The sequence below is a fragment of the Pseudophryne corroboree genome, chromosome 2, assembly GCF_028390025.1.
Source record: "Pseudophryne corroboree isolate aPseCor3 chromosome 2, aPseCor3.hap2, whole genome shotgun sequence".
Lineage (NCBI taxonomy): Eukaryota > Metazoa > Chordata > Amphibia > Anura > Myobatrachidae > Pseudophryne > Pseudophryne corroboree.
In genome coordinates, this window is record NC_086445.1 from 880043007 (window position 1) to 880052959 (window position 9953).

General features: G+C 45.9%; 1 protein-coding gene across 2 annotated transcripts in view; it reads left to right on the forward strand.

Moving 5' to 3' along the window:
- ALDOC (aldolase, fructose-bisphosphate C) overlaps positions 1-3220 on the forward strand; it is a 46240-nt gene extending 43020 nt beyond the window's left edge. For both annotated transcript variants that reach the window (XM_063955977.1, XM_063955978.1), the window contains exons 5-9: positions 340-500; positions 612-695; positions 1072-1246; positions 1920-2119; positions 2385-3220. In XM_063955977.1, the coding sequence (XP_063812047.1) occupies positions 340-500; positions 612-695; positions 1072-1246; positions 1920-2119; positions 2385-2480 (716 nt within the window). In that variant the 3' untranslated portion in view covers positions 2481-3220. The remainder of the gene's footprint in view (positions 1-339; positions 501-611; positions 696-1071; positions 1247-1919; positions 2120-2384) is intronic.
- The last annotated feature ends 6733 nt before the right edge of the window (positions 3221-9953 follow it).

Here is a 9953-nt window from a genome sequence, read left to right on the forward strand (position 1 = left end):
AATGGAATATAGGGAGGGAGCTATTGACTTGCGGTAGATGCCCCTATCTGTTCCGTGTCCACCACATAAACTTGAATACTGGCTACTAGTGGGAGCTAGTGGACTACTGCACCCTACTCCATCAGAGCACCCCTGGCTTGTCGATGGCTCCAGCACAATAGGAGGCTAAAACATTCATAGCTCTGTAGATGCATTGTAGCACCTTATTAATAAAAGATAGTAGTAATGTGATTCTATTTGGTTTTTCTGTATTTATTGATAATCTGCACACCCTCCCATTCATACACACTTCCCTCACACTAATATAAATATATATATAATTTTTTTTTTTTTTTTTAGGTTTGGATGGACTGTCAGAGCGTTGTGCACAGTACAAGAAAGATGGTGCTGACTTTGCTAAGTGGAGATGTGTGCTAAAGATTAGTGAGCACACCCCTTCTTCTCTGGCTATCATGGAAAATGCCAATGTACTTGCTCGCTACGCCAGCATCTGCCAGCAGGTAAATAGTCAATCACGTAAACCTGTTTAGTGATGATAAAGAATGTTATTTGGATAAGTGAGTGCACTGGGGAAACCTGGCCACCCAGATCTTCTAACCATTCTCTTGCAGAATGGTATTGTTCCTATTGTGGAGCCAGAGATCCTACCTGATGGAGACCATGACCTGAAACGTTGCCAGTATGTCACTGAGAAGGTGCGTGGATTTCTTAGTTACCACCTCTTATCATCCTCCACAAAAAATAATAATTTTTAAGGCCACTAAAGATTTTGATCTGACATATTTGGCGCTGTAATGTTATCAGTATGTATATGGCAACTACCCTCCTAATGTAACATGCTGCTTTGCCAATAGAGCACTATATATTAGAATCCTAAACTAAATGGGTTATGTATTTGTAAGTTTGATGATCCGTATGGTGGTTATTGAATCCTAAGTCTAAAACCAGTGTATCGTCAACCTTTTGGTAAAGCACAGCTTACTGCAAGTTGCACTTCTGATTTAAGCCTCCGCACAACTACCCCCACTGCCTTCACAGCCATTTACAATGGAGTGATGTTGTCCTGTCTAGGTTCTTGCAGCTGTGTACAAGGCTCTAAGTGATCATCATGTGTACCTGGAGGGCACTCTACTGAAACCCAACATGGTTACTCCTGGCCATGCTTGTCCAAACAAATATAGTTCTGGAGAGATCGCCATGGCAACAGTAACCGCCCTTCGTCGAACTGTTCCCCCTGCAGTCCCAGGTAAAGACCACTCATCTCTTCCCCCTCCCCACATTGTATTTTAGCCGTTGTGTTGCTATGTGAAACTCCACTTGTGGAACAGTGCATTCATAGGGGTTAAATGTGTGTTTTGTGGGGTGAAATATAGCCACTGGGGTAAGTCCTGACTGTTTTTAAAAGTGTGTTGCACAAATCAACTAAACTAGTGAAAATCTTCAATACAAGTTTACATGTTTTTCATACTGAAAAGTAAGATCCTTGCCTACAAGCATTTGAAACGTCTATTTAACATGGGGGCAGGTTAATGTTGTGTTACTAATGTCCTTCCTATGTACTTCCCTTGCTCAGTGCAGGTTCACTTTAATGACTAATGACTGATGCATGCTTCATACAACCCCTTTGTTCAGGAGAGCCCGATCCAGCTCGGAGAAAGGGCATGTGCATTCGCTAAGGCACAAGAGAACTTTTGTGGGGGGAAAAAAACCCTTAAGGTTTTGAGGACAATCTGAACACGATCGCTTGATAAATAGGCTTCTCCTCAAGTCAAATGTATGGAAAAGCACATTCATACTTATACTACATGAAACAATGGTAGCAATTTAATTTACAAAAAAAGTGCCCTTGTTAGTCTTTAAACTGACATTGATGTGAGACTTTACTTAACAACTAGTTTGTTTTGATCTCTCCTCTCCAGGAGTTACTTTCCTGTCTGGTGGTCAGAGTGAGGAGGAAGCCACTATTAACTTGAATGCAATGAACAACTGTCCCCTGGCCAGACCCTGGGCTCTTACTTTCTCTTATGGACGTGCCCTGCAAGCTTCTGCTCTGAGTGCTTGGCGTGGGAAGAAGGAGAATGAAAGTGCTGCTGCTGAGGCGTTCTTGAAAAGGGCAGAGGTAAGCTCTTATGTAAATGAACCAGAGGGTCAGCAGTCCCTAGCCTTAGAAAATGACTGGCATGATTTTGACAGGTGTCCCCCAGGCGCCAGCCATGTACTAGCAGTTATAACTTTTACCAGTGTTGATTTAAACACATTTTATAGATGCTTTCATTAATATTTTACTACAGTGAGGCTCCAAATTGGAGTGCCAGTATGACTTTGAATGTGAAGTCCATCACATGGGTGGTCTGCTTTAATGTTTATTTTCAATCGCATTCTAGGTCAATGGACTTGCAGCCTGTGGAAAGTATGAACACAGTGGTGACGATTCGGGAGCAGCTAGCCAGTCTCTGTATGTTGCCAACCACGCCTACTGAGCATGACAGACCAGGGACCACTGGCCTGCAGAATTCTCAACAAACCACATTCACGTGGCCATCCCTGAAGCCACAGCTTGGAAAAGCCACAGCCATTTCCCACCTAGCATCTTATAACCTTACACTGCCAGTGTGGAGTCTTTGTAGCTTGCGCAGCGATAGCGGTGGCTCTTGGGTGCAAGCATTGGATTCAGAACATGTCAAGTAGTGTACTTAGTCATGTTTAACTATTTTCCTAATAGATCTCTTATTTGTAAGGAATAATGTTTAGAGTAAAAAGAAAAATGTTATTTTAGTATTTTACAGAATGTGATCTAACTTGTGATATACGTATGACCTGAGGGTCCGATAAAGGAAAGTTAGTTACATGAACGGTTGAGTAAGTTGTTTGATGGTAGTACACTGATCTGATGTCTGTCGCCTACACCAGAACAGGCACTGTTCAAATCCTAGTCTTATTTTTGTCTTGGAAAGATTTTCCAGTGAGCCATTACTCTTCACCCTGGCACAGTTATGTGAAAGGCCTTGCACTTTGCGGTACATCTATTGAGTGGTGGTGTGCGGTCTATATACCTAGCAGTCAATCTATGCCATATGTAACATGGACTGAATTTAGAACAGGTATGCCATCAAGCAAAGCTGATTTAAAGTTACTGCTGTGCATATTGTGAAAATAGTGTTGTCTCTGTATGCAACCAATGTACCAAAGTTACAAAAATAAAACTATAGTGAAATTAAAACTGGTTATGTTTAATATACTTGGGATGATTCTGTAAATGAGTGACTTCTAGGGGATGAGGAAGCTCCACATCTTAAGTGTGTGTGTGTGGTAGGTTTTTGTTTTGTTCCCCCTCTTGAATATGGGTGAGGCCATATTCAAGGTTCATACAAACTGTAAATGATTGGCCATGGCATTAACGATTGTCAAGTTACCTTTTGTGGTATGCTAAGTCACTGGCAAAATATAATGCAAAACTCTGCAACTTCCCTTTTTAGTACATGCACTGCTTTGAGCTGTCTTGTTTTAAGTAGTAAACTAATAACTTGGTTGTCACAAGTGTTCTAATGGGAATGCTTTCCAAAAGAAAATGTTTCAGAAGGGCCGCCAAAATTCTGTCCCAGATCTAGGCTGTGTGTGTATGGCTTGTAAATGTCCTCAGTTTTGTTAGCAGAAAATGCCAGTCCAGTTCTCACCCCTCCCCCTCCTGCATTGTGGTGTGTTTTTTGTTCCCCCCCCCCTTCTTCTAGGGATGGATATATTTCAATTGAAATAACGTATGCTAATTGTAATCTTCCCCTGTCCACTTGAGGGTTCCATAAACTAATGTCTCTGTGACAGGATGTCCTCACTACACCGGGCATTATCAGATTTAGGAGTTTATGTTGCGCTCCACCTAAGGGTGTATGGAAAGGGGTGGGGAAGAGAAAGGGAGGGTGATAGTTGTTGGTGCAGCTGTATCAAAGGGTGTCCTTGTCCCCTTCAGTTATGAAACTATCAGTATACAGCGCAGCTCAAAGGAAAAGAGTAGGTGCATGAAGTATAGATTTAGACATAAGAGAAGAGCAACTGATGAGAGGCTTAGGGAAGGAGTAGGTGGAGAAGAAATGAAGTGTAGTGTTAATATAATGAATTGGTGGGCGAGAGGATTTTACAAATATTGTGCGGTATTCAAATGATATATCGCGCCCATTCTCCGATCTAATGTGATCCCCATTATTGTGCATATTGCGCCCATAGTAAACCGGTTGAACTGCATAACTGGTTGGGTGCCCTCGCTATTACGGAGGTAGCAAGCTGAAAAGGAGATTTATGGTAAGACTTACCATTGTTAAATCTGTTTTCTGTGAGGTACACTGGATTCCACAGGGAATAACATCGGGGTGTAAAGTTGGATTTTGCTCTGAGGCACCAACAGGCAAAAGCTTTGACTGTTCCCAAGATGCACTGCACCGCCTCCTCTATATCCCCGCCTCCAGGCACTAGAGCTCAGTTTTGTTAACCAGTCCAATGCAGTTGCAGGTAAAAGACGACAGTAGTTAGTAGCCACATTCTCACGACCGGGAGAAGGTACCAGCGGCTAATGCCACACAAACCCAAAGAAGCTAAATGCGTCAGGGTGGGCGCCCTGTGGAATCCAGTGTACCTCACAGAAAAAGACTTAACAATGGTAAGTCTTAAAATAAATCCACTTTTTTCTGCAGCGAGGTACACTGGTATTCCACAGGGAATAACATCGGGGACGTACTAAAGCAGTTCCTCATGGGAGGGGACGCACTGTAGCGGGAGCAAGAACCCGGCTTCCAAAGGAAGCATCTTGGGAGGCGGAAGTATCAAAGGCCTAGTACCTGATGAACTTTTTCACTGAAGACCACATAGCTGCCTTGCACAATTATTATGCGGACGCGCCACGGCAGGCCACCCAAGAAGGTCCAACAGACCGAGTAGAATGGGCCTTGATAGTAGCAGGAGCTGGAAGTCCAGCCTGTACATAAGCTTGTGCAATCGCCATTCTAATCCATCTGGACATGGTCTGCTTATTTGCAGGCCAGCCACGTTTGTGAAAACCAAAAAGGACAAAGAGAGAATCAGATCTCCTAAGAGAGGTGGTTCTCAAAACATATACGGAGAGTCTGTACCACATCTAAAGACCGTTCTTTGGAGGACAAACCAGGAGAGATAAAGGCCGGAACCACAATCTCTTGGTTAAGGTGGAAAGACACCACCTTAGGCAGATAACCAGGGCGAGTTCTAAGAACCGCACAGTCACTGTTAAAAATCAGAAAGGGTGACCGACAGGATAAGGCACCCACGTCTGAAACCCTTCTAGCAGAAGCAATAGCCAGCAAAAAGAAAGCCTTAAGCGTAAGCCATTTTAAGGTTCACAGACTCAAGAGGTTCAAACGGAGACTCTTGTAGGGCATCCAGAACAACCGACAAATCCCAAGGAGGAACATAGGGAGGTTGAATCTGTAAAACACCCTGAGTGAAAGTATCAACGTCAGGCAAATTTGCAATTTTTCTCTGAAACCATACCGACAAGGCTGAAATATGAACCTTGAGGGAGGCCAGACGAAAACCTAAGTCCAGGCCCTGTTGCAGAAAAGCCAAAAGTTTGGCAGTACTGAACTTGGATGCATCCTAATTCTTAGCCGCACACCAGGTGAAGTAAGAATTCCAGACCCTATAATAAATCTGAGCCGAAGCTGGTTTACGGGCTTTCAACATAGGTTGAATGACCACCTCAGAAAAACCTTTTGCCCTCAGAACTGAAGCTTCAAGAGCCACGCCGTCAAAGCCAGTTGGGCCAGATCCTGGTAGACACAAGGGCCCTGAACGAGGAGGTCTGTGTGTTGCGGAAGTAGAAGAGGACACTCTCTATTTAGACAATGCAGGTCTGAGAACCAATGCCGTTTGGGCCACGCTGGAGCGATTAGAAGTAGTAATCCTCCTCCTTGCTTGATCTTCCTTATTACCTTGGGCAGGAGTGACATGGGAGGGAACACGTATGGCAGCTGAAAGTCCCATGGAATTGCCAGTGCATCTACGAATGCTGTTTGAGGATCCCTTGTCCGTGATCCGAAGACCGGAACCTTGTGATTGAGTTGAGACGCCATCAGGTCTACATCTGGTAGGCCCCACTTGTCCACTAGGAGTTGAAAGACTTCCGGATGAAGGCTCCACTCTCCGTGTACGTCCTGATGACCTGAGGAAGTCCGCTTCCCAGTTTAGGACCCCCGGAATGAACACTACCAATATGGCTGGTAGATGGCGTTCCGCCCATAGAAGAATCTTTGACACTTCCATCATTGCCATGCGGCTTCGCGTGCCACCTTGATTTATGTATGCCACCGTGGTGGCGTTGACTGACTGTACTTGAACAGGCTTGTTCTGTACCAGAGGCAGGGCCAGTTTCAGAGCATTGAACACTACCCGCAACTCCAGAATGTTTATTGGAAGGAGAGATTCCTCCCTGGTCCACCGACCCTGAAGAGAGTGTTGCTTCAACACCGCGCCCCAACCCCGCAGACTGGCATTCATCGTTAGGAGGACCCAGTTGGAGATCCAGAAGGGACAACCCCTGCTCAATCGTTGGTTCTGGAGCCATCAGCTCAGGGACAGATGAACTTCCGGAGTCAAGGAAATCATGTGAGACCTGATCCGGTGAGGCAGGCCGTCCCTCTGGCAAAGGATTAACCTCTGCATAGGGTGAGAATGAAATTGAGCGTACTCTACCATGTCGAAAGCTGACACCATGAGGCCTAGTACTTGCATCGCCGAGTGTATTGATACACAAGGGCGAGAGAGGAAGCATCGTATCCTGTCCTGAAGTTTCAGGACCTTCTCCAGAGACCAGAACAACCGCTGGTTGTGTGTGTCCAGTAACGCCCCCAGGTGTATCATGCTCTGAGCAGGAACCAGCGAGGATTTCTTCCAGTTGATAAGCCACCCGTGGGCTTGCAGGAAGTGGACCGTCCATTCCAGATGACCGAGGAGAAACTCTGAGGAGTTCGCCATGCTCAACAAGTCATCCAGATACGGCAGGATCCTGATAACGTGGTGACGTAGAGGGGCCGTCATGACCGCCATGACCTTGGTGAAGATTTGCAGTGTTGTGGTCAGTCCAAAAGGCAAGGCCTGGAATTGATAATGTAGGTTGCCAATAGCGAACCGCAGATATTGCTGATGCGACATGGCAATAGGTATATGTAGGTAAGCATCCTGAATGTCCAGGGATACCATATAGTCCTTGGGTTCCAAGGCAAAAACAATAGAGCAAAGAGTTTTCCATACGGAATTTGGAAACCTTCACAAATTTGCTCAGACTTGAGGTTGAGAGTGGGTCGTGAGGTTTTATTAGGTTTCGGAACTAGGAACAGCGCTGAATAGTACCCCCTGCCTCTGAGCCAGATGCACCGGCACTATCACTCCTGTTTCCAGGAGGGATTGTACCACCAAATGTAGTTTTTGCTTTTAATGGATCCGAAGGGATATTTGTCGAGCAAAACTGGTGAGGGGGACGTTTCTTGAAAGAGATGGCGTATCTGTGAGCGACTACTTCCCTCACCCAGGCGTCTGAAGTGGTCTGTAACCATACTTGGGCGAATCTCAGAAGTCTGCCTCCCACCCTGGGGTCCCCCAAGGGGAGGCCCGTCCCGTCATGCAGCAGGCTTGTCTGGTTTGGAAGCAGGCTGGAAGCAGCCCAGGAACGTTTAGGTTTGGGCTTAAAGGTTTTAGAAGTGCGAGCCTGTTTCGGGTACGCCTGACCCTTTGCTTTACTTGGAGGTCGAAAAGAAAAAAAGGTGGTACTTTTAGCCTCCGGAGCTGAAGGATTAGTACTTGGCAGACATACAGTTTTAGCAGACGCTACGTCAGCAACAATCGTGCTCCGATCTTCCCCCCCAAAAAGGATGTTTCCCTTTAAAAGGGATCACCTCCAAGGTCTTTTTAGAGTCCAGATCCACAGACTAGGACCTCATCCACAGAATCCGGCGAGCCAGAATGGACTTAGTAGACGCTTTGGCTGCCAACACACCGGCACCAGAGGCCGCCTCCTGTATGTAATGAGAGGCTGTGGTAATATATGAAAGACACTGTCTGGCATTATCAGAAAAATGTGAAGGTCGATCCTCTTCAACTTCTTGAACCCAGGCTTCAATAGCTTTTGCAGCCCAAGAAGCCGCTATGGTAGGTCTATGCACAGCACCCGCAAGAATGTAAATAGACTTCAAGCAACCCTCCACACTCTTATCCGTCGGTTCCTTCAGAGAAGTGACTGTAGTAACCGGCAGAGTAGAAGACACCACCAAACGTTCAACATGTGAGTCCACCAGAGGTGGTGTTTCCCAATTTTTACTTAACTCTGCAGCGAGGGGGTAACTAGATAGCATCTTTTTAGACAGAATTTCTTTCCTGAAGACTCCCAGGATTCCTGACGTATGTCAACTAAATGGTCAGAATGTGGCAAAGCTAATTTATTAACCTTCTGATGTTTGAACTTCTCAGGTTTCTTAGACTTATCTGGAGGTACAGTTTCATCATCGATCTAAAGAATCAGTTTGATAGCCTCCAAGAGGTCAGGAACATCACCTGTGTTGTAGATTCCCCATCAGAAGCATCTGCATCAGTGTCTGATGGGTCAGTATATACGCCATCTCCTTCGGATGAAGTATCCGAAACATGCGTTGATTGTGAGGAAGAAATAGCCCGCTTAGATGACCCTTTGGTCCTAGTGAGGCGAGGGTCAGGCTTTTGTTTAACCAAGGACTGATTTAACTGCTGTAACTGAGTCAACAGAATCCACCCATGGTGGATTTACAACAGGGACAATATGTGATTGTACAGTTACAGGGGGCGCAAGTCTTGTTACTAGCGTAATCTGCAAATTAGAAAAAGCAGCCCAAGTTGGGTTTTGGTATGCCATCGGTGCTGCAGGCTGACCGAGGGGTACAGAACCCCCAGTACCTGGACCCTCGACTGGAATATTTTCCTCAGATAAATCTGCGGCATCAGCACTGCATGACGCAGGATCAGCCACGGATCTCCCGCCCTGTGACGCAGACATTATTGGAGAATGTAGCTCTAGGACGTAACAGTACAATATAGCCAGACACAGTACCTGACGAAAAACCCCTGTGGAGTGTGATTGCAAATGCAGATCACAAACGGATGATTTAAGAGGTATATGGTGACTGAAATACAGAGAAAAATACCAGACAGTATATCTTGTGAAACACACTAACTATATCTCTCTCTCTATCTCTCTCTCTCTCTCTCTCTCTCTCTCTCTCTCTCTCTCTCTCTCTCTCTCTCTCTCTATACACTTAAACAACACAATGTAACTCCAAGTCAATCACACTTCTGTGAAATCAAACTGTCCACTTAGGAAGCAACGCTGATTGACAATCAATTTCACATGCTGTTGTGCAAATGGAATAGGCAATAGGTGGGAATTATAGGCAATTAGCAAGACACCCCCAATAAAGGAGTTGTTCTGCAGGTGGTGACCACAGACCACTTCTCAGCTCCTATGCGTTCTGGCTGATGTTTTGGTCACTTGAAAGCTGGCGGTGCTTTCACTCTACTGGTAGCATGAGACGGAGTCTACAACCCACACAAGTGGTTCAGGTAGTGCAGCTCATCCAGGATGGCACATCAATGCGAGCTGTGGCAAGAAGGTTTGCTGTGTCTGTCAGCTTAGTGTCCAGAGCATGGAGGCACTACCAGGAGACAGGCCAGTACATCAGGAGACGTGGAGGAGGCCGTAGGAGGGCAACAACCCAGCAGCAGGACCGCTACCTCTGCCTTTGTGCAAGGAGGAATAGGAGGAGCACTGCCAGAGCCCTGCAAAATGACCTCCAGCAAGCCACAAATGTGCATGTGTCTACTCAAACGATCAGAAACAGACTCCATGAGGGTGGTATGAGGGCCCGATGTCCACAGGTGGGGGTTGTGCTTACAGCCCAACACCGTGC